Below are 23,174 nucleotides of genomic sequence, written 5' to 3'. Positions count from 1 at the left end.
GTGGGTGTGAGTGGGTGCGAGAGTGTGAGTGTTTGTGAGTGGGTGTGAGTGGGTGTGAGAGTGAGAGTGTTTGTGAGTGGGTGAGTGCGTGTGAGTGCGTGTGAGTGCGTGTGAGTGCGTGTGAGTGCGTGCGAGAGTGTGAGTGGGTGTGAGTGGGTGTGAGTGGGTGTGAGTGGGTGTGAGTGGGTGCGAGAGTGTGAGTGGGTGTGAGTGGGTGCGAGAGTGTGAGTGTTTGTGAGTGGGTGAGTGGGTGCGAGAGTGTGAGTGGGTGTGAGTGGGTGTGAGTGGGTGAGTGGGTGTGAGTGGGTGTGAGAGTGTGCGAGTGGGTGCGAGAGTGTGCGAGTGGGTGCGAGTGGGTGCGAGTGGGTGCGAGAGTGTGAGTGTTTGTGAGTGGGTATGAGTGGGTGTGTGTGGGTGTGAGAGTGAGAGTGGGTGTGAGTGGGTGTGAGTGGGTGTGAGTGGGTGTGAGAGTGTGAGAGTGGGTGAGAGTGGGTGAGAGTGGGTGAGAGTGGGTGAGAGTGAGTGTGAGTGGGTGTGAGAGCGTGTGAGTGGGTGTGAGAGCGCGTGAGTGGGTGTGAGAGCGTGTGAGTGGGTGTGAGTGTGTGTGAGTGGGTGGGAGTGGGTGCGAGAGTGTGAGTGGGTGCGAGAGTGTGAGTGGGTGCGAGAGTGTGAGTGTTTGTGAGTGGGTGTGAGTGTGAGTGTGAGTGTGAGTGAGTGTGAGTGGGTGTGAGTGTGAGTGTGAGTGGGTGTGAGTGTGTGAGTGTGAGTGTGGGTGTGAGTGGGTGTGAGTGGGTGAGAGTGGGTGAGAGTGGGTATGAGAGTGTGAGTGGGTGTGGGTGTGAGAGTGGGTGTGGGTGTGAGAGTGGGTGTGGGTGTGAGTGGGTGTGAGTGGGTGTGAGAGTGTGAGTGGGTGTGAGAGTGTGAGTGGGTGTGAGAGTGTGAGTGGGTGTGAGTGGGTGTGAGTGGGTGAGAGTGAGTGTGAGTGGGTGTGAGTGGGTGTGAGAGCGTGTGAGTGGGTGTGAGTGGGTGTGAGTGGGTGTGAGTGGGTGTGAGTGGGTGTGAGTGGGTGTGAGTGGGTGTGAGAGCGCGTGAGTGGGTGTGAGAGCGTGTGAGAGCGTGTGAGAGCGTGTGAGAGCGTGTGAGTGGGTGTGAGTGGGTGGGAGTGGGTGCGAGAGTGTGAGTGAGTGTGTGAGTGTGAGAGTGTGAGTGAGTGGGTGTGGGTGTGAGTGGGTGTGTGAGTGGGTGTGTGAGTGGGTGTGTGAGTGGGTGGGAGTGGGTGGGAGTGGGTGGGAGTGGGTGCGAGAGTGTGAGTGAGTGTGAGAGAGTGAGGGTGCGAGTGGGTGCGAGTGGGTGCGAGTGGGTGCGAGTGGGTGTGAGAGTGTGAGTGTTTGTGAGTGGGTGTGAGTGGGTGTGAGTGGGTGTGAGTGGGTGTGAGAGTGTGAGTGGGTGTGAGAGTGTGAGTGTGAGTGTGAGTGAGAGTGGGTGTGAGAGTGTGAGTGGGTGTGAGAGTGAGTGGGTGTCGGTGTGAGTGGGAGTGTGAGTGGGAGTGTGATTTGTTGTGAGTGGGTGCGAGAGTGTGAGGGAGGGTGAGAGTGTGAGTGGGTTTGAGTGGGTGTGGGTGTGAGTGGGTGCGAGAGTGTGAGTGAGTGTGAGAGTGTGAGTGGATGTGAGTGGGTGTGAGTGGGTGCGAGAGTGTGAGTGGGTGTGAGAGTGAGTGGGTGTGGGTGTGAGTGGGTGTGAGTGGGTGTGAGTGGGTGTGAGTGGGTGTGAGTGGGTGCGAGAGTGTGAGTGTTTGTGAGTGGGTGTGAGTGGGTGTGAGTGGGTGCGAGAGTGTGAGTGGGTGTGAGTGGGTGCGAGAGTGAGAGTGTTTGTGAGTGTGAGTGTGAGTGTGAGTGTGAGTGAGTGTGAGTGAGTGTGAGTGTGAGCGAGTGTGAGTGGGTGTGAGTGTGAGTGTGAGTGGGTGTGAGAGTGTGAGTGTGAGTGTGGGTGTGAGTGGGTGTGAGTGGGTGAGAGTGGGTGAGAGTGGGTGAGAGTGGGTGTGAGAGTGTGAGTGGGTGTGGGTTTGAGAGTGGGTGTGGGTGTGAGAGTGGGTGTGGGTGGGTGTGAGTGGGTGTGAGTGGGTGTGAGAGCGGGTGTGAGTGGGTGTGAGTGGGTGTGAGTGGGTGTGAGTGGGTGTGAGTGGGTGTGAGAGCGTGTGAGTGGGTGTGAGTGGGTGTGTGAGTGGGTGGGAGTGGGTGCGAGAGTGTGAGTGAGTGTGAGAGTGTGAGTGAGTGTGAGAGTGTGTGTGAGTGGGTGTGGGTGTGAGTGGGTGTGAGTGGGTGTGTGAGTGGGTGTGTGAGTGGGTGTGAGTGGGTGTGAGTGGGTGTGAGTGGGTGTGAGAGCGTGTGAGTGGGTGTGAGTGGGTGTGAGTGGGTGTGAGTGGGTGTGAGAGCGCGTGAGTGGGTGTGAGAGCGTGTGAGTGGGTGTGAGTGTGTGTGAGTGGGTGGGAGTGGGTGCGAGAGTGTGAGTGGGTGCGAGAGTGTGAGTGGGTGCGAGAGTGTGAGTGTTTGTGAGTGGGTGTGAGTGTGAGTGTGAGTGTGAGTGAGTGTGAGTGAGTGTGAGTGTGAGTGTGAGTGGGTGTGAGTGTGAGTGTGAGTGGGTGTGAGTGTGTGAGTGTGTGAGTGTGGGTGTGAGTGGGTGTGAGTGGGTGAGAGTGGGTGAGAGTGGGTGTGAGAGTGTGAGTGGGTGTGAGAGTGTGAGTGGGTGTGAGAGTGTGAGTGGGTGTGGGTGTGAGAGTGGGTGTGGGTGTGAGAGTGGGTGTGAGTGGGTGTGAGTGGGTGTGAGTGGGTGTGAGTGGGTGTGAGAGTGTGAGTGGGTGTGAGTGGGTGTGAGTGGGTGTGAGTGGGTGCGAGAGTGTGAGTGGGTGTGAGTGGGTGCGAGAGTGAGAGTGTTTGTGAGTGTGAGTGTGAGTGTGAGTGTGAGTGAGTGTGAGTGAGTGTGAGTGTGAGCGAGTGTGAGTGGGTGTGAGTGTGAGTGTGAGTGGGTGTGAGAGTGTGAGTGTGAGTGTGGGTGTGAGTGGGTGTGAGTGGGTGAGAGTGGGTGAGAGTGGGTGAGAGTGGGTGTGAGAGTGTGAGTGGGTGTGGGTTTGAGAGTGGGTGTGGGTGTGAGAGTGGGTGTGGGTGGGTGTGAGTGGGTGTGAGTGGGTGTGAGAGCGGGTGTGAGTGGGTGTGAGTGGGTGTGAGTGGGTGTGAGTGGGTGTGAGAGCGTGTGAGTGGGTGTGAGTGGGTGTGTGAGTGGGTGGGAGTGGGTGCGAGAGTGTGAGTGAGTGTGAGAGTGTGAGTGAGTGTGAGAGTGTGTGTGAGTGGGTGTGGGTGTGAGTGGGTGTGAGTGGGTGTGTGAGTGGGTGTGTGAGTGGGTGTGAGTGGGTGTGAGTGGGTGTGAGTGGGTGTGAGAGCGTGTGAGTGGGTGTGAGTGGGTGTGAGTGGGTGTGAGTGGGTGTGAGAGCGCGTGAGTGGGTGTGAGAGCGTGTGAGTGGGTGTGAGTGTGTGTGAGTGGGTGGGAGTGGGTGCGAGAGTGTGAGTGGGTGCGAGAGTGTGAGTGGGTGCGAGAGTGTGAGTGTTTGTGAGTGGGTGTGAGTGTGAGTGTGAGTGTGAGTGAGTGTGAGTGAGTGTGAGTGTGAGTGTGAGTGGGTGTGAGTGTGAGTGTGAGTGGGTGTGAGTGTGTGAGTGTGTGAGTGTGGGTGTGAGTGGGTGTGAGTGGGTGAGAGTGGGTGAGAGTGGGTGTGAGAGTGTGAGTGGGTGTGAGAGTGTGAGTGGGTGTGAGAGTGTGAGTGGGTGTGGGTGTGAGAGTGGGTGTGGGTGTGAGAGTGGGTGTGAGTGGGTGTGAGTGGGTGTGAGAGTGTGAGTGGGTGTGAGTGGGTGTGAGTGGGTGTGAGTGGGTGAGAGTGAGTGTGAGTGGGTGTGAGTGGGTGTGAGAGCGCGTGAGTGGGTGTGAGAGCGTGTGAGAGCGTGTGAGTGGGTGTGAGTGTGTGTGAGTGGGTGGGAGTGGGAGCGAGAGTGTGAGTGAGTGTGAGAGTGTGAGTGAGTGTGAGAGTGTGAGTGAGTGGGTGTGGGTGTGACTGGGTGTGAGTGGGTGTGTGAGTGGGTGTGTGAGTGGGTGTGTGAGTGGGTGTGTGAGTGGGTGTGTGAGTGGGTGGGAGTGGGTGGGAGTGGGTGGGAGTGGGTGCGAGAGTGTGAGTGAGTGTGAGAGTGTGAGGGTGCGAGTGGGTGCGAGTGGGTGCGAGTGGGTGCGAGTGGGTGTGAGTGGGTGCGAGAGTGTGAGTGTTTGTGAGTGGGTGTGAGTGGGTGTGAGTGGGTGTGAGTGGGTGTGAGAGTGTGAGTGGGTGTGAGAGTGTGAGTGTGAGTGAGAGTGGATGTGAGAGTGTGAGTGGGTGTGAGAGTGAGTGGGTGTCGGTGTGAGTGGGAGTGTGAGTGGGAGTGTGATTTGTTGTGAGTGGGTGCGAGAGTGTGAGGGAGTGTGAGAGTGTGAGTGGGTGTGAGTGGGTGTGGGTGTGAGTGGGTGCGAGAGTGTGAGTGAGTGTGAGAGTGTGAGTGGGTGTGAGTGGGTGTGAGTGGGTGTGAGTGGGTGCGAGAGTGTGAGTGGGTGTGAGAGTGAGTGGGTGTGGGTGTGAGTGGGTGTGAGTGGGAGTGAGTGGGTGTGAGTGGGTGTGAGTGGGTGTGAGTGGGTGCGAGAGTGTGAGTGTTTGTGAGTGGGTGTGAGTGGGTGTGAGTGGGTGCGAGAGTGTGAGTGGGTGTGAGTGGGTGCGAGAGTGTGAGTGTTTGTGAGTGTGAGTGTGAGTGAGTGTGAGTGAGTGTGAGTGTGAGCGAGTGTGAGTGGGTGTGAGTGTGAGTGTGAGTGGGTGTGAGTGTGAGTGTGAGTGGGTGTGACAGTGTGAGTGTGAGTGTGGGTGTGAGTGGGTGTGAGTGGGTGAGAGTGGGTGAGAGTGGGTGTGAGAGTGTGAGAGTGTGAGTGGGTGTGAGAGTGTGAGTGGGTGTGGGTGTGAGAGTGGGTGTGGGTGGGTGTGAGTGGGTGTGAGTGGGTGTGAGAGTGTGAGTGGGTGTGAGTGGGTGTGAGTGGGTGTGAGTGGGTGTGAGTGGGTGTGAGAGCGTGTGAGAGCGTGTGAGTGGGTGTGAGAGCGTGTGAGTGGGTGTGAGTGGGTGTGAGTGGGTGTGAGAGCACGTGAGTGGGAGTGAGAGCGTGTGAGTGGGTGTGAGTGTGTGTGAGTGGGTGGGAGTGGTTGCGAGAGTGTGAGAGAGTGTGAGAGTGTGAGTGAGTGTGAGAGTGTGAGTGAGTGGGTGTGGGTGTGAGTGGGTGTGAGTGGGTGTGAGTGGGTGTGTGAGTGGGTTGTGAGTGGGTGGGAGTGGGTGCGAGAGTGTGAGTGGGTGTGAGAGTGTGAGTGTGAGTGAGAGTGGGTGTGAGAGTGTGAGTGGGTGTGAGAGTGAGTGGGTGTCGGTGTGAGTGGGAGTGTGAGTTGTTGTGAGTGGGTGCGAGAGTGTGAGGGAGTGTGAGAGTGTGAGTGGGTGTGAGTGGGTGTGGGTGTGAGTGGGTGCGAGAGTGTGAGTGAGTGTGAGAGTGTGAGTGGGTGTGAGTGGGTGCGAGAGTGTGAGTGAGTGTGAGAGTGTGAGTGGGTGTGAGTGGGTGCGAGAGTGTGAGTGGGTGTGAGAGTGAGTGGGTGTGGGTGTGAGTGGGTGTGAGTGGGAGTGAGTGGGTGTGAGTGGGTGTGAGTGGGTGTGAGTGGGTGTGAGTGGGTGCGAGTGGGTGCGAGAGTGTGAGTGTTTGTGAGTGGGTGTGAGTGGGTGTGAGTGGGTGTGAGTGGGTGTGAGTGGGTGTGAGTGGGTGCGAGAGTGTGAGTGGGTGTGAGTGGGTGCGAGAGTGTGAGTGTTTGTGAGTGGGTGAGTGGGTGCGAGAGTGTGAGTGGGTGTGAGTGGGTGTGAGTGGGTGAGTGGGTGTGAGTGGGTGTGAGTGTGTGCGAGAGGGTGCGAGTGGGTGCGAGTGTGTGCGAGTGGGTGCGAGTGGGTGCGAGTGAGTGCGAGTGGGTGCGAGAGTGTGAGTGTTTGTGAGTGGGTATGAGTGGGTGTGTGTGGGTGTGAGAGTGAGAGTGGGTGTGAGTGGGTGTGAGTGGGTGTGAGTGGGTGTGAGTGGGTGTGAGAGTGTGAGAGTGGGTGAGAGTGGGTGAGAGTGGGTGAGAGTGGGTGAGAGTGGGTGAGAGTGAGTGTGAGTGGGTGTGAGAGCGTGTGAGTGGGTGTGAGAGCGCGTGAGTGGGTGTGAGAGCGTGTGAGTGGGTGTGAGTGTGTGTGAGTGGGTGGGAGTGGGTGCGAGAGTGTGAGTGGGTGCGAGAGTGTGAGTGGGTGCGAGAGTGTGAGTGTTTGTGAGTGGGTGTGAGTGTGAGTGTGAGTGTGAGTGAGTGTGAGTGGGTGTGAGTGTGAGTGTGAGTGTGAGTGGGTGTGAGTGTGTGAGTGTGTGAGTGTGAGTGTGGGTTTGAGTGGGTGTGAGTGGGTGAGAGTGGGTGAGAGTGGGTGTGAGAGTGTGAGTGGGTGTGGGTGTGAGAGTGGGTGTGGGTGTGAGAGTGGGTGTGGGTGTGAGTGGGTGTGAGTGGGTGTGAGAGTGTGAGTGGGTGTGAGAGTGTGAGTGGGTGTGAGTGGGTGTGAGTGGGTGAGAGTGAGTGTGAGTGGGTGTGAGTGGGTGTGAGAGCGTGTGAGTGGGTGTGAGTGGGTGTGAGTGGGTGTGAGTGGGTGTGAGTGGGTGTGAGAGCGCGTGAGTGGGTGTGAGAGCGTGTGAGAGCGTGTGAGAGCGTGTGAGTGGGTGTGAGTGGGTGGGAGTGGGTGCGAGAGTGTGAGTGAGTGTGTGTGTGACAGTGTGAGTGAGTGGGTGTGGGTGTGAGTGGGTGTGTGAGTGGGTGTGTGAGTGGGTGTGTGAGTGGGTGTGTGAGTGGGTGGGAGTGGGTGGGAGTGGGTGGGAGTGGGTGGGAGTGGGTGGGAGTGGGTGCGAGAGTGTGAGTGAGTGTGAGAGAGTGAGGGTGCGAGTGGGTGCGAGTGGGTGCGAGTGGGTGCGAGTGGGTGCGAGTGGGTGTGAGTGGGTGTGAGTGGGTGCGAGAGTGTGAGTGTTTGTGAGTGGGTGTGAGTGGGTGTGAGTGGGTGTGAGTGGGTGTGAGTGGGTGTGAGAGTGTGAGTGGGTGTGAGAGTGTGAGTGTGAGTGAGAGTGGGTGTGAGAGTGTGAGTGGGTGTGAGAGTGAGTGGGTGTCGGTGTGAGTGGGAGTGTGAGTGGGAGTGTGATTTGTTGTGAGTGGGTGCGAGAGTGTGAGGGAGTGTGAGAGTGTGAGTGGGTTTGAGTGGGTGTGGGTGTGAGTGGGTGCGAGAGTGTGAGTGAGTGTGAGAGTGTGAGTGGGTGTGAGTGGGTGTGAGTGGGTGCGAGAGTGTGAGTGGGTGTGAGAGTGAGTGGGTGTGGGTGTGAGTGGGTGTGAGTGGGTGTGAGTGGGTGTGAGTGGGTGTGAGTGGGTGCGAGAGTGTGAGTGTTTGTGAGTGGGTGTGAGTGGGTGTGAGTGGGTGCGAGATTGTGAGTGGGTGTGAGTGGGTGCGAGAGTGAGAGTGTTTGTGAGTGTGAGTGTGAGTGTGAGTGAGTGTGAGTGAGTGTGAGTGTGAGCGAGTGTGAGTGGGTGTGAGTGTGAGTGTGAGTGGGTGTGAGAGTGTGAGTGTGAGTGTGGGTGTGAGTGGGTGTGAGTGGGTGAGAGTGGGTGAGAGTGGGTGAGAGTGGGTGTGAGAGTGTGAGTGGGTGTGGGTGTGAGAGTGGGTGTGGGTGTGAGAGTGGGTGTGGGTGTGAGAGTGGGTGTGGGTGGGTGTGAGTGGGTGTGAGTGGGTGTGAGCGGGTGTGAGTGGGTGTGAGTGGGTGTGAGTGGGTGTGAGAGCGTGTGAGTGGGTGTGAGTGGGTGTGAGTGGGTGTGAGTGGGTGTGAGAGCGTGTGAGTGGGTGTGAGAGCGCGTGAGTGGGTGTGAGAGCGCGTGAGTGGGTGTGAGAGCGTGTGAGTGGGTGTGAGTGTGTGTGAGTGGGTGGGAGTGGGTGCGAGAGTGTGAGTGAGTGTGAGAGTGTGAGTGAGTGTGAGAGTGTGTGTGAGTGGGTGTGGGTGTGAGTGGGTGTGTGAGTGGGTGTGTGAGTGGGTGTGTGAGTGGGTGTGAGTGGGTGTGAGAGCGTGTGAGAGCGTGTGAGTGGGTGTGAGTGGGTGTGAGTGGGTGTGAGTGAGTGTGAGTGGGTGTGAGTGGGTGTGAGAGCACGTGAGTGGGTGTGAGTGGGTGTGAGAGCGTGTGAGTGGGTGTGAGTGTGTGTGAGTGGGTGGGAGTGGGTGCGAGAGTGTGAGTGGGTGCGAGAGTGTGAGTGGGTGCGAGAGTGTGAGTGTTTGTGAGTGGGTGTGAGTGTGAGTGTGAGTTAGAGTGAGTGTGAGTGTGAGTGAGTGTGAGTGTGAGTGTGAGTGGGTGTGAGTGTGAGTGTGAGTGGGTGTGAGTGTGTGAGTGTGTGAGTGTGGGAGTGAGTGGGTGAGAGTGGGTGAGAGTGGGTGTGAGAGTGTGAGTGGGTGTGAGAGTGTGAGTGGGTGTGAGAGTGTGAGTGGGTGTGGGTGTGAGAGTGGGTGTGGGTGTGAGAGTGGGTGTGAGTGGGTGTGAGTGGGTGTGAGAGTGTGAGTGGGTGTGAGTGGGTGTGAGTGGGTGTGAGTGGGTGAGAGTGAGTGTGAGTGGGTGTGAGTGGGTGTGAGTGGGTGTGAGAGCGTGTGAGAGCGTGTGAGTGGGTGTGAGTGTGTGTGAGTGTGTGTGAGTGGGTGGGAGTGGGTGCGAGAGTGTGAGTGAGTGTGAGAGTGTGAGTGAGTGTGAGAGTGTGAGTGAGTGGGTGTGGGTGTGACTGGGTGTGAGTGGGTGTGTGAGTGGGTGTGTGAGTGGGTGTGTGAGTGGGTGTGTGAGTGGGTGGGAGTGGGTGGGAGTGGGTGGGAGTGGGTGCGAGAGTGTGAGTGAGTGTGAGAGTGTGAGGGTGCGAGTGGGTGCGAGTGGGTGCGAGTGGGTGCGAGTGGGTGCGAGTGGGTGTGAGTGGGTGCGAGAGTGTGAGTGTTTGTGAGTGGGTGTGAGTGGGTGTGAGTGGGTGTGAGTGGGTGTGAGAGTGTGAGTGGGTGTGAGAGTGTGAGTGTGAGTGAGAGTGGATGTGAGAGTGTGAGTGGGTGTGAGAGTGAGTGGGTGTCGGTGTGAGTGGGAGTGTGAGTGGGAGTGTGATTTGTTGTGAGTGGGTGCGAGAGTGTGAGTGAGTGTGAGAGTGTGAGTGGGTGTGAGTGGGTGTGAGTGGGTGTGAGTGGGTGCGAGAGTGTGAGTGGGTGTGAGAGTGAGTGGGTGTGGGTGTGAGTGGGTGTGAGTGGGAGTGAGTGGGTGTGAGTGGGTGTGAGTGGGTGTGAGTGGGTGCGAGAGTGTGAGTGGGTGTGAGAGCGTGTGAGTGGGTGTGAGTGGGTGTGAGTGGGTGTGAGTGGGTGTGAGAGCGTGTGAGTGGGTGTGAGAGCGCGTGAGTGGGTGTGAGAGCGCGTGAGTGGGTGTGAGAGCGTGTGAGTGGGTGTGAGTGTGTGTGAGTGGGTGTGAGTGGGTGCGAGAGTGTGAGTGAGTGTGAGAGTGTGAGTGAGTGTGAGAGTGTGTGTGAGTGGGTGTGGGTGTGAGTGGGTGTGAGTGGGTGTGTGAGTGGGTGTGTGAGTGGGTGTGAGTGGGTGTGAGAGCGTGTGAGAGCGTGTGAGTGGGTGTGAGTGGGTGTGAGTGGGTGTGAGTGGGTGTGAGTGGGTGTGAGAGCGCGTGAGTGGGTGTGAGTGGGTGTGAGAGCGTGTGAGTGGGTGTGAGTGTGTGTGAGTGGGTGGGAGTGGGTGCGAGAGTGTGAGTGGGTGCGAGAGTGTGAGTGGGTGCGAGAGTGTGAGTGTTTGTGAGTGGGTGTGAGTGTGAGTGTGAGTTAGAGTGAGTGTGAGTGTGAGTGAGTGTGAGTGTGAGTGTGAGTGTGAGTGAGTGTGAGTGTGAGTGTGAGTGGGTGTGAGTGTGAGTGTGAGTGGGTGTGAGTGTGTGAGTGTGAGAGTGTGGGAGTGAGTGGGTGAGAGTGGGTGAGAGTGGGTGTGAGAGTGTGAGTGGGTGTGAGAGTGTGAGTGGGTGTGAGAGTGTGAGTGGGTGTGGGTGTGAGAGTGGGTGTGGGTGTGAGAGTGGGTGTGAGTGGGTGTGAGTGGGTGTGAGAGTGTGAGTGGGTGTGAGTGGGTGTGAGTGGGTGTGAGTGGGTGAGAGTGAGTGTGAGTGGGTGTGAGTGGGTGTGAGTGGGTGTGAGAGCGTGTGAGAGCGTGTGAGTGGGTGTGAGTGTGTGTGAGTGGGTGGGAGTGGGTGCGAGAGTGTGAGTGAGTGTGAGAGTGTGAGTGAGTGTGAGAGTGTGAGTGAGTGGGTGTGGGTGTGACTGGGTGTGAGTGGGTGTGTGAGTGGGTGTGTGAGTGGGTGTGTGAGTGGGTGTGTGAGTGGGTGGGAGTGGGTGGGAGTGGGTGGGAGTGGGTGCGAGAGTGTGAGTGAGTGTGAGAGTGTGAGGGTGCGAGTGGGTGCGAGTGGGTGCGAGTGGGTGCGAGTGGGTGCGAGTGGGTGCGAGTGGGTGTGAGTGGGTGCGAGAGTGTGAGTGTTTGTGAGTGGGTGTGAGTGGGTGTGAGTGGGTGTGAGTGGGTGTGAGAGTGTGAGTGGGTGTGAGAGTGTGAGTGTGAGTGAGAGTGGATGTGAGAGTGTGAGTGGGTGTGAGAGTGAGTGGGTGTCGGTGTGAGTGGGAGTGTGAGTGGGAGTGTGATTTGTTGTGAGTGGGTGCGAGAGTGTGAGTGAGTGTGAGAGTGTGAGTGGGTGTGAGTGGGTGTGAGTGGGTGTGAGTGGGTGCGAGAGTGTGAGTGGGTGTGAGAGTGAGTGGGTGTGGGTGTGAGTGGGTGTGAGTGGGAGTGAGTGGGTGTGAGTGGGTGTGAGTGGGTGTGAGTGGGTGTGAGTGGGTGCGAGAGTGTGAGTGTTTGTGAGTGGGTGTGAGTGGGTGTGAGTGGGTGTGAGTGGGTGCGAGAGTGTGAGTGGGTGTGAGTGGGTGCGAGAGTGTGAGTGTTTGTGAGTGTGAGTGTGAGTGTGAGTGAGTGTGAGTGAGTGTGAGTGTGAGCGAGTGTGAGTGGGTGTGAGTGTGAGTGTGAGTGTGAGTGTGAGTGGGTGTGAGTGTGAGTGGGTGTGAGAGTGTGAGTGTGAGTGTGGGTGTGAGTGGGTGTGAGTGGGTGAGAGTGGATGTGAGAGTGTGAGTGGGTGTGAGAGTGTGAGTGGGTGTGGGTGTGAGAGTGGGTGTGGGTGGGTGTGAGTGGGTGTGAGTGGGTGTGAGAGTGTGAGTGGGTGTGAGTGGGTGTGAGTGGGTGTGAGTGGGTGTGAGTGGGTGTGAGAGCGTGTGAGAGCGTGTGAGTGGGTGTGAGAGCGTGTGAGAGCGTGTGAGTGGGTGTGAGTGGGTGTGAGAGCACGTGAGTGGGAGTGAGAGCGTGTGAGTGGGAGTGAGTGTGTGTGAGTGGGTGGGAGTGGTTGCGAGAGTGTGAGAGAGTGTGAGAGTGTGAGTGAGTGTGAGAGTGTGAGTGAGTGGGTGTGGGTGTGAGTGGGTGTGAGTGGGTGTGAGTGGGTGTGTGAGTGGGTTGTGAGTGGGTGGGAGTGGGTGCGAGAGTGTGAGTGAGTGTGAGAGTGTGAGAGTGTGAGAGAGTGAGAGTGGGTGCGAGTGGGTGCGAGTGGGTGCGAGTGGGTGTGAGAGTGTGAGTGGGTGTGAGAGTGTGAGTGTGAGTGAGAGTGGGTGTGAGAGTGTGAGTGGGTGTGAGAGTGAGTGGGTGTCGGTGTGAGTGGGAGTGTGAGTTGTTGTGAGTGGGTGCGAGAGTGTGAGGGAGTGTGAGAGTGTGAGTGGGTGTGAGTGGGTGTGGGTGTGAGTGGGTGCGAGAGTGTGAGTGAGTGTGAGAGTGTGAGTGGGTGTGAGTGGGTGCGAGAGTGTGAGTGGGTGTGAGAGTGAGTGGGTGTGGGTGTGAGTTGGTGTGAGTGGGTGTGAGTGGGTGTGAGTGGGTGTGAGTGGGTGCGAGTGGGTGCGAGAGTGTGAGTGTTTGTGAGTGGGTGTGAGTGGGTGTGAGTGGGTGTGAGTGGGTGTGAGTGGGTGTGAGTGGGTGCGAGAGTGTGAGTGGGTGTGAGTGGGTGCGAGAGTGTGAGTGTTTGTGAGTGGGTGTGAGTGTGAGTGTGAGTGTGAGTGTGAGTGTGAGTGAGTGTGAGTGAGTGTGAGTGTGAGCGAGTGTGAGTGGGTGTGAGTGGGTGTGAGTGTGAGTGTGAGTGGGTGTGAGTGTGTGTGAGTGGGTGTGAGAGTGTGAGAGTGGGTGTGGGTGTGAGTGGGTGTGAGTGGGTGTGAGTGGGTGAGAGTGTGTGAGAGTGGGTGTGAGAGTGTGAGTGGGTGTCAGAGTGTGAGTGGGTGTGGGTGTGAGAGTGGGTGTGGGTGTGAGAGTGGGTGTGGGTGTGAGTGGGTGTGAGAGCGCGTGAGTGGGTGTGAGAGCGCGTGAGTGGGTGTGAGAGCGTGTGAGTGGGTGTGAGTGTGTGTGAGTGGGTGGGAGTGGGTGCGAGAGTGTGAGTGAGTGTGAGAGTGTGAGTGAGTGTGAGAGTGTGTGTGAGTGGGTGTGGGTGTGAGTGGGTGTGAGTGGGTGTGTGAGTGGGTGTGTGAGTGGGTGTGAGTGGGTGTGAGAGCGTGTGAGAGCGTGTGAGTGGGTGTGAGTGGGTGTGAGTGGGTGTGAGTGAGTGTGAGTGGGTGTGAGTGGGTGTGAGAGCACGTGAGTGGGTGTGAGTGGGTGTGAGAGCGTGTGAGTGGGTGTGAGTGTGTGTGAGTGGGTGGGAGTGGGTGCGAGAGTGTGAGTGGGTGCGAGAGTGTGAGTGGGTGCGAGAGTGTGAGTGTTTGTGAGTGGGTGTGAGTGTGAGTGTGAGTTAGAGTGAGTGTGAGTGTGAGTGAGTGTGAGTGTGAGTGTGAGTGAGTGTGAGTGTGAGTGTGAGTGGGTGTGAGTGTGAGTGTGAGTGGGTGTGAGTGTGTGAGTGTGTGAGTGTGGGAGTGAGTGGGTGAGAGTGGGTGAGAGTGGGTGTGAGAGTGTGAGTGGGTGTGAGAGTGTGAGTGGGTGTGAGAGTGTGAGTGGGTGTGGGTGTGAGAGTGGGTGTGGGTGTGAGAGTGGGTGTGAGTGGGTGTGAGTGGGTGTGAGAGTGTGAGTGGGTGTGAGTGGGTGTGAGTGGGTGTGAGTGGGTGAGAGTGAGTGTGAGTGGGTGTGAGTGGGTGTGAGTGGGTGTGAGAGCGTGTGAGAGCGTGTGAGTGGGTGTGAGTGTGTGTGAGTGTGTGTGAGTGGGTGGGAGTGGGTGCGAGAGTGTGAGTGAGTGTGAGAGTGTGAGTGAGTGTGAGAGTGTGAGTGAGTGGGTGTGGGTGTGACTGGGTGTGAGTGGGTGTGTGAGTGGGTGTGTGAGTGGGTGTGTGAGTGGGTGTGTGAGTGGGTGGGAGTGGGTGGGAGTGGGTGGGAGTGGGTGGGAGTGGGTGGGAGTGGGTGCGAGAGTGTGAGTGAGTGTGAGAGTGTGAGGGTGCGAGTGGGTGCGAGTGGGTGCGAGTGGGTGCGAGTGGGTGCGAGTGGGTGTGAGTGGGTGCGAGAGTGTGAGTGTTTGTGAGTGGGTGTGAGTGGGTGTGAGTGGGTGTGAGTGGGTGTGAGAGTGTGAGTGGGTGTGAGAGTGTGAGTGTGAGTGAGAGTGGATGTGAGAGTGTGAGTGGGTGTGAGAGTGAGTGGGTGTCGGTGTGAGTGGGAGTGTGAGTGGGAGTGTGATTTGTTGTGAGTGGGTGCGAGAGTGTGAGTGAGTGTGAGAGTGTGAGTGGGTGTGAGTGGGTGTGAGTGGGTGTGAGTGGGTGCGAGAGTGTGAGTGGGTGTGAGAGTGAGTGGGTGTGGGTGTGAGTGGGTGTGAGTGGGAGTGAGTGGGTGTGAGTGGGTGTGAGTGGGTGTGAGTGGGTGCGAGAGTGTGAGTGGGTGTGAGAGCGTGTGAGTGGGTGTGAGTGGGTGTGAGTGGGTGTGAGTGGGTGTGAGAGCGTGTGAGTGGGTGTGAGAGCGCGTGAGTGGGTGTGAGAGCGCGTGAGTGGGTGTGAGAGCGTGTGAGTGGGTGTGAGTGTGTGTGAGTGGGTGTGAGTGGGTGCGAGAGTGTGAGTGAGTGTGAGAGTGTGAGTGAGTGTGAGAGTGTGTGTGAGTGGGTGTGGGTGTGAGTGGGTGTGAGTGGGTGTGTGAGTGGGTGTGTGAGTGGGTGTGAGTGGGTGTGAGAGCGTGTGAGAGCGTGTGAGTGGGTGTGAGTGGGTGTGAGTGGGTGTGAGTGGGTGTGAGTGGGTGTGAGAGCGCGTGAGTGGGTGTGAGTGGGTGTGAGAGCGTGTGAGTGGGTGTGAGTGTGTGTGAGTGGGTGGGAGTGGGTGCGAGAGTGTGAGTGGGTGCGAGAGTGTGAGTGGGTGCGAGAGTGTGAGTGTTTGTGAGTGGGTGTGAGTGTGAGTGTGAGTTAGAGTGAGTGTGAGTGTGAGTGAGTGTGAGTGTGAGTGTGAGTGAGTGTGAGTGTGAGTGTGAGTGGGTGTGAGTGTGAGTGTGAGTGGGTGTGAGTGTGTGAGTGTGAGAGTGTGGGAGTGAGTGGGTGAGAGTGGGTGAGAGTGGGTGTGAGAGTGTGAGTGGGTGTGAGAGTGTGAGTGGGTGTGAGAGTGTGAGTGGGTGTGGGTGTGAGAGTGGGTGTGGGTGTGAGAGTGGGTGTGAGTGGGTGTGAGTGGGTGTGAGAGTGTGAGTGGGTGTGAGTGGGTGTGAGTGGGTGTGAGTGGGTGAGAGTGAGTGTGAGTGGGTGTGAGTGGGTGTGAGTGGGTGTGAGAGCGTGTGAGAGCGTGTGAGTGGGTGTGAGTGTGTGTGAGTGGGTGGGAGTGGGTGCGAGAGTGTGAGTGAGTGTGAGAGTGTGAGTGAGTGTGAGAGTGTGAGTGAGTGGGTGTGGGTGTGACTGGGTGTGAGTGGGTGTGTGAGTGGGTGTGTGAGTGGGTGTGTGAGTGGGTGTGTGAGTGGGTGGGAGTGGGTGGGAGTGGGTGGGAGTGGGTGGGAGTGGGTGCGAGAGTGTGAGTGAGTGTGAGAGTGTGAGGGTGCGAGTGGGTGCGAGTGGGTGCGAGTGGGTGCGAGTGGGTGCGAGTGGGTGTGAGTGGGTGCGAGAGTGTGAGTGTTTGTGAGTGGGTGTGAGTGGGTGTGAGTGGGTGTGAGTGGGTGTGAGAGTGTGAGTGGGTGTGAGAGTGTGAGTGTGAGTGAGAGTGGATGTGAGAGTGTGAGTGGGTGTGAGAGTGAGTGGGTGTCGGTGTGAGTGGGAGTGTGAGTGGGAGTGTGATTTGTTGTGAGTGGGTGCGAGAGTGTGAGTGAGTGTGAGAGTGTGAGTGGGTGTGAGTGGGTGTGAGTGGGTGTGAGTGGGTGCGAGAGTGTGAGTGGGTGTGAGAGTGAGTGGGTGTGGGTGTGAGTGGGTGTGAGTGGGAGTGAGTGGGTGTGAGTGGGTGTGAGTGGGTGTGAGTGGGTGTGAGTGGGTGCGAGAGTGTGAGTGTTTGTGAGTGGGTGTGAGTGGGTGTGAGTGGGTGTGAGTGGGTGCGAGAGTGTGAGTGGGTGTGAGTGGGTGCGAGAGTGTGAGTGTTTGTGAGTGTGAGTGTGAGTGTGAGTGAGTGTGAGTGAGTGTGAGTGTGAGCGAGTGTGAGTGGGTGTGAGTGTGAGTGTGAGTGTGAGTGTGAGTGGGTGTGAGTGTGAGTGGGTGTGAGAGTGTGAGTGTGAGTGTGGGTGTGAGTGGGTGTGAGTGGGTGAGAGTGGATGTGAGAGTGTGAGTGGGTGTGAGAGTGTGAGTGGGTGTGGGTGTGAGAGTGGGTGTGGGTGGGTGTGAGTGGGTGTGAGTGGGTGTGAGAGTGTGAGTGGGTGTGAGTGGGTGTGAGTGGGTGTGAGTGGGTGTGAGTGGGTGTGAGAGCGTGTGAGAGCGTGTGAGTGGGTGTGAGAGCGTGTGAGTGGGTGTGAGTGGGTGTGAGTGGGTGTGAGAGCACGTGAGTGGGAGTGAGAGCGTGTGAGTGGGAGTGAGTGTGTGTGAGTGGGTGGGAGTGGTTGCGAGAGTGTGAGAGAGTGTGAGAGTGTGAGTGAGTGTGAGAGTGTGAGTGAGTGGGTGTGGGTGTGAGTGGGTGTGAGTGGGTGTGAGTGGGTGTGTGAGTGGGTTGTGAGTGGGTGGGAGTGGGTGCGAGAGTGTGAGTGAGTGTGAGAGTGTGAGAGTGTGAGAGAGTGAGAGTGGGTGCGAGTGGGTGCGAGTGGGTGCGAGTGGGTGTGAGAGTGTGAGTGGGTGTGAGAGTGTGAGTGTGAGTGAGAGTGGGTGTGAGAGTGTGAGTGGGTGTGAGAGTGAGTGGGTGTCGGTGTGAGTGGGAGTGTGAGTTGTTGTGAGTGGGTGCGAGAGTGTGAGGGAGTGTGAGAGTGTGAGTGGGTGTGAGTGGGTGTGGGTGTGAGTGGGTGCGAGAGTGTGAGTGAGTGTGAGAGTGTGAGTGGGTGTGAGTGGGTGCGAGAGTGTGAGTGGGTGTGAGAGTGAGTGGGTGTGGGTGTGAGTTGGTGTGAGTGGGTGTGAGTGGGTGTGAGTGGGTGTGAGTGGGTGCGAGTGGGTGCGAGAGTGTGAGTGTTTGTGAGTGGGTGTGAGTGGGTGTGAGTGGGTGTGAGTGGGTGTGAGTGGGTGCGAGAGTGTGAGTGGGTGTGAGTGGGTGCGAGAGTGTGAGTGTTTGTGAGTGGGTGTGAGTGTGAGTGTGAGTGTGAGTGTGAGTGTGAGTGAGTGTGAGTGAGTGTGAGTGTGAGCGAGTGTGAGTGGGTGTGAGTGGGTGTGAGTGTGAGTGTGAGTGGGTGTGAGTGTGTGTGAGTGGGTGTGAGAGTGTGAGTGTGAGTGTGGGTGTGAGTGGGTGTGAGTGGGTGTGAGTGGGTGAGAGTGTGTGAGAGTGGGTGTGAGAGTGTGAGTGGGTGTCAGAGTGTGAGTGGGTGTGGGTGTGAGAGTGGGTGTGGGTGTGAGAGTGGGTGTGGGTGTGAGTGGGTGTGAGTGGGTGTGAGTGGGTGTGAGTGGGTGTGAGAGTGTGAGTGGGTGTGAGTGGGTGTGAGTGGGTGTGAGTGGGTGAGAGTGGGTGAGAGTGAGTGTGAGTGGGTGTGAGAGCGTGTGAGTGGGTGTGAGAGCGTGTGAGTGGGTGTGAGTGGGTGTGAGTGGGTGTGAGTGGGTGTGAGTGGGTGTGAGAGCGTGTGAGAGCGTGTGAGAGCGTGTGAGTGGGTGTGAGTGGGTGTGAGTGGGTGTGAGAGCGCGTGAGTGGGTGTGAGAGCGTGTGAGTGGGTGTAAGAGCGTGTGAGTGGGTGTGAGTGTGTGTGAGTGGGTGGGAGTGGGTGCGAGAGTGTGAGTGAGTGTGAGAGTGTGAGTGAGTGTGAGAGTGTGAGTGAGTGGGTGTGGGTGTGAGTGCGTGTGAGTGGGTGCGAGTGGGTGCGAGAGTGTGAGTGAGTGTGAGAGTGTGAGAGTGTGAGAGAGTGAGAGTGGGTGTGAGTGGGTGCGAGTGGGTGCGAGTGGGTGCGAGTGGGTGTGAGTGGGTGTGAGTGGGTGTGAGTGGGTGCGAGGGGGTGCGAGAGTGTGAGTGGGTGTGAGAGTGTGAGTGGGTGTGAGTGGGTGTGAGTGGGTGTGAGAGTGTGAGTGGGTGTGAGTGGCTGTGAGAGTGAGAGTGTGAGTGGCTGTGAGAGTGAGAGTGTGAGTGGGTGTGAGAGTGTGAGTGGGTGTGTAAGTGTGGGAGTGGGTGTGAGAGTGTGAGTGGGTGTGTAAGTGGCTGTGAGAGTGTGAGTGTGAGTGGGTGCGATGGGTGTGAGTGGGTGTGAGTGGGTGTGGGTGTGAGTGGGTGTGAGTGGGTGTGAGTGGGTGTGAGAGTGTGAGTGGGTGTGAGAGGGTGTGAGAGGGTGTGAGAGGGTGTGAGAGGGTGTGAGTGGGTGTGAGAATGTGAGTGGGTGTGAGAGTGGGTGTGGGTGTGAGAGTGGGTGTGGGTGGGTGCGAGAGTGTGAGTGTTTGTGAGTGGGTGTGAGTGGGTGTGAGAGTGCGAGTGGGTGTGAGAGTGGGTGTGAGTGGGTGCGAGATTGCGAGTGTTTGTGAGTGGGTGTGAGTGGGTGTGAGAGTGCGAGTGGGTGCAAGTGGGTGCAAGTGGGTGCAAGTGGGTGCATGTGGGTGCATGTGGGTGCATGTGGGTGCGAGAGTGTGAGTGTTTGTGAGTGGGTGTGAGTGGGTGCGAGAGTGGGTGTGGGTGTGAGAGTGGGTGTGAGTGGGTGCGAGATTGCGAGTGTTTGTGAGTGGGTGTGAGTGGATGTGAGAGTGAGAGTGGGTGTGAGTGGGTGTGAGTGGGTGTGAGTGGGTGTGAGTGGGTGCGAGAGTGTGAGTGTTTGTGAGTGGGTGTGAGTGGGTGCGAGAGTGTGAGTGTTTGTGAGTGGGTGTGAGTGCGAGAGTGTGAGTGGGTGTGAGTGGGTGCGAGAGTGTGAGTGTTTGTGAGTGGATGTGAGTGGGTGTGAGAGTGAGAGTGTTTGTGAGTGGCTGTGAGTGGGTGAGTGCGTGTGAGTGCGTGTGAGTGCGTGTGAGTGCGTGTGAGTGCATGCGAGAGTGTGAGTGGGTGTGAGTGGGTGTGAGTGGGTGCGAGTGGGTGCGAGAGTGTGAGTGGGTGTGAGTGGGTGTGAGTGTGGGTGTGAGAGTGGGTGTGAGTGGGTGTGAGTGGGTGTGAGTGGGTGTGAGTGGGTGTGAGTGGTGTGAGAGTGTGAGTGGGTGTGAGTGGGTGTGAGTGGGTGAGTGGGTGCGAGAGTGTGTGAGTGGGTGTGAGTGGGTGAGTGGGTGTGAGTGGGTGTGTGTGGGTGTGAGAGTGTGAGTGGGTGTGAGTGGGTGTGAGGCACTGACCGTTGGGAGTGGTCAGCCCAGTTACTGAGACTGACCCAGTTATGGACCAGACCATTAGAGATACAGGTACAGACCTGGACCGCTCCATTGTCCAGGGCAGGGGGGTCCGTGCAGCCAGTCACTGGGTCAATGGGCATTTCAAAACAATGGGGTTCCAGCTCTCTGCAACCAACCAGGAAATTATACATTACCCAGGGTCAGTACCCCCTGCCCCATCACTGCCCCCCAACCCCTCCCCCTGCCCCATCACTGCCCCCCAACCCCTCCCCCTGCCCCATCACTGCCCCCCAACCCCTCCCCCGGCCCCATCACTGACCCCCTCCCCCTCCCCCCTGCCCCATCACTGACCCCCTCCCCCTGCCCCATCACTGCCCCCCAACCCCTCCCCTGGCCCCATCACTGCCCCCCAACCCCTCCCCCTGCCCCATCACTGCCCCATCACTGCCCCCAACCCCTCCCCCTGCCCCATCACTGCCCCCCAACCCCTCCCCCTGCCCCATCACTGCCCCCAACCCCTCCCCCCTGCCCCATCACTGCCCCCCAACCCCTCCCCCTGCCCCATCACTGCCCCCCAACCCCTCCCCCTGCCCCATCACTGCCCCCCCAACCCCTCCCCCTGCCCCATCACTGCCCCCAACCCCTCCCCTGCCCATCACTGCCCCCAACCCCTCCCCCTGCCCCATCACTGCCCCCCAACCCCTCCCCCTGCCCCATCACTGCCCCATCACTGCCCCCCAACCCCTCCCCCGGCCCCATCACTGCCCCCCAACCCCTCCCCCTGCCCCATCACTGCCCATCACTGCCCCAACCCCTCCCCCTGCCCCATCACTGCCCCCCAACCCCTCCCCCTGCCCCATCACTGCCCCCAACCCCTCCCCCTGCCCCATCACTGCCCCCCAACCCCTCCCCCTGCCCCATCACTGCCCCCCAACCCCTCCCCCTGCCCCATCACTAACACCGACACCCTCCCACTCCCCCGGCCCCATCACTGCCCCCCAACCCCTCCCCCTGCCCCATCACTGCCCCCCAACCCTTCCCCCGGCCCCATCACTGCCCCCCACCCCCTCCCCCGGCCCCATCACTGCCCCCACCCCCTCCCCCTGCCCCATCACTAACCCCGACACCCTCCCCCTCCCCCTGCCCCATCACTGACCCCCACCCCCATCCCCATTCCCCACCCCCTGCCCCATAACTGACCCCCACCCCCATCCCCATTCCCCACCCCATGCCCCATAACTGACCCCCACCCTCATCCCCATCTCTCTGCCCAATCACTGACCCCCACCCTCACCCCATCCCCCTCCCCTGCCCCATCACTAAACCCGACACCCTCCCCCTCCCCCTGCCCCATCACTTACCCCCACCACCATCCCCATTCCCCACCCCCTGCCCCATAACTGATCCCCATCTCTCTGCCCCATCACTGACCCCCACCCTCACCCCATCCCCCTCCCCCTGCCCCATCACTGACCCCCACTCTCATCCTCATCCCCATCCCCCTCCCCTGCCCCATCACTGACCCGACCCTCATCACTGACCCCCACCCCCTGCCCCTGCCCCATCACTGACCCACACCCCCTCCCCCTGCCCTACTGACCCCCACCATCATCCCCATCCCACTCCCCCTGCCCCATCACTGACACCACCCTCATCCCCATCCCCTTCCCCCTGCCCCATCACTGACCCCCACCCTCATCCCCATTCCCTACCCCCTGACCCATCACTGACCCCCACCCCCTGCCCCATCACTGAACCCCACCCTCATCCCCATCCCTCTGCCCAATCACTGACCCCCACCCACATCCCCACCCCTTCCCACTGCCCCATCACTGACCCATACCCTCCCCCCATCCCCCTCCCCTGCCCCATCACTGACCCCACCCCAATCCCCATCCCCATCCCCCTCCACCTGCCCCATCACTGACCCCCATCCTCCCCTGCCCCATCACTGACTCACACCCCCATCTCCATCCCCATCCCCCTGCCCCATCACTGACCCCCACTCTCATCCCCATCCCCCTCCCCTGCCCCATCACTGACCCCCAACCACTCCCCCTGCCCCACTGACCCCCACCCTCATCCCCATCCCCATCCCCCTGCCCCACTGACCCCCACCCTCATCCCCATCCCCTTCCCCTGCCCCATCATTGACCCCCACCCTCATCCCCATTCCCTACCCCCTGACCCATCACTGACCCCCACCCCCCGCCCAATCACTGACCCCCACCCTCATCCCCATCCCCTTCCCCCTGCCCCGTCACTGACCTCCCACCCTCATCCCCATCTCCCTCCCCTGCCCCATCACTGACCCCCACCCTCATCACTGACCCCCAACCCCTCCCCCTGCCCCATCACTGACCCTCACCCCCTCCCCCTGCCCCATTGACCCCCACCCTCATCCCCATCCCCTCCCCTCCCCCTGCCCCATCACTGACGCCCACCCCCCTCCCCTGCCCCATCACTGACCCCACCCTCATCTCCATCCCCTTCTCCCTGCCCCATCACTGACCCCCACCCTCATCCCCATCCCCCACCCGCTGTCCCATCACTGACCCCCACTCTCACCCCCACCCCCTCACCCTGCCCCATCACTGACCACCACTCTCATCCCCATCCCCCTCCCTTGCCCCATCACTGACCCCCACCCTCATCCCCATCCCCCTCACCCTGCCCCATCACTGACCCCCACCCTCATCCCCACCCCCGCACCCCCGCCCCATCACTGACCCCCACCCTCATCCCCACCCCCGCACCCCCGCCCCATCACTGACCCCCACCCTCATCCCCACCCCCGCACCCCCGCCCCATCACTGACCCCCACCCTCATCCCCATCCCCCTCTCCAGCCCCATCGCTGACCCACACTCTCACCCCCCCACCCTGCCCCATCACTGACCCCCACCCTCATCCCCATTCCCTACCCCCTGACCCATCACTGACCCCCACCCCCGCCCAATCACTGACCCCCACCCTCATCCCCATCCCCTTCCCACTGCCCCATCACTGACCCCCACCCTCCCCCCATCCCCCTCCCCTGCCCCATCACTGACCCCCACCCCCATCCCCATCCCCCTCCCCCTGCCCCATCACTGACCCCCACCCTCATCACTGACCCCCAACCCCTCCCCTGCCCCATCACTGACCCTCACCCCCTCCCCTTGCCCCACTGACTCCCACCCTCATCCCCATCCCCCTGCCCCATCACTGACGCCCACCCCCTCCCCCTGCCCCACTGACCCCCACCCTCATCCCCATCCCCCTCCACCTGCCCCATCACTGACCCCTACCCTCATCCCCATTCCCTACCCCCTGACCCATCACTGACCCCCACCCCCTGCCCCATCACTGACCCCCACCCTCATCCCCATCCCTCTACCCAATCACTGACCCCCACCCTCATCCCCATCCCCCTCCCCCTGCCCCATCACTGACCCCCACGCTCATCACTGAACCCCACCCCCTCCCCCTGCCCCACTGATCCTCACCCCCTCCCCCTGCCCCACTGACCCCCATCCTTATCCCCATCCCCCCATCATGCCCCATCACTGACCCCCACCCCCTCCCCATGCCCCACTGACCCCAACCTCATCCCCCTCCCCCTGCCCCATCACTGACCGCCACCTCATCCCCATCCCCCTCACACTGCGCCATCACTGACCCCCACCCTCATCCCATCTCCCTCCCCTGCCCCATCACTGACCCCCACCCTCATCCCCACCTCCTCACCCTGCCCCATCACTGACCCCCACCCTCATCCCCATCCCCGCACCCCCTGCCCCATCACTGACCCCCACCCTCATCCCCATCCCCCTCCCCAGCCCCACTGACCCCCACTCTCACCCCCCCACCCTGCCCCTCACTGACCCCCACCCTCATCCCCACCCACGCACCCCCTGCACCATCACTGACCCCCACCCTCACCCCCATCCCCCTCCCCATCACCTGCCCCTCCCCCTGTCCGTGTACACACCCCCATCCCCCTCTCCCATGTACACACCCCCCATTCCTCCCCCTCCCACTGTCCCGTGTACGCACTCCCAGCCCCCTCCCCCTGTCCCAGGTATGCACCCCCCATCCCATCCCGTCCCGGGTACACCCACCAACCCCTCCCTCCGTCCCGTGTACACACCCCCAACCCCTACCCCTGTCCCATGTATACAGCCCCATCACCTGCCCCTGTCCCATGTACACAC

At 60.0% G+C, this 23,174-nt stretch overlaps 1 protein-coding gene across 1 annotated transcript in view; it reads right to left on the bottom strand.

Moving 5' to 3' along the window:
- LOC122547749 (complement component C7-like) overlaps nucleotides 1-23,174 on the bottom strand; it is a gene marked incomplete at its 5' end in the record, with an annotated part of 220,379 nt that overhangs the window by 139,251 nt on the left and 57,954 nt on the right. Inside the window, one exon of the mRNA XM_087994142.1 lies at nucleotides 19,057-19,144. Coding sequence (XP_087850268.1) covers nucleotides 19,057-19,144 — 88 coding nt within the window. The remainder of the gene's footprint in view (nucleotides 1-19,056; nucleotides 19,145-23,174) is intronic.

The sequence above is a fragment of the Chiloscyllium plagiosum genome, unplaced genomic scaffold, assembly GCF_037043375.1.
Source record: "Chiloscyllium plagiosum isolate Xiang-an unplaced genomic scaffold, Cpla_swu_hap1 HiC_scaffold_2, whole genome shotgun sequence".
In the NCBI taxonomy this organism is placed as follows: domain Eukaryota; kingdom Metazoa; phylum Chordata; class Chondrichthyes; order Orectolobiformes; family Hemiscylliidae; genus Chiloscyllium; species Chiloscyllium plagiosum.
The sequence above is the reverse complement of the archived record's forward strand: the minus strand, read 5'-3'. Positions and strand labels throughout refer to the sequence as shown.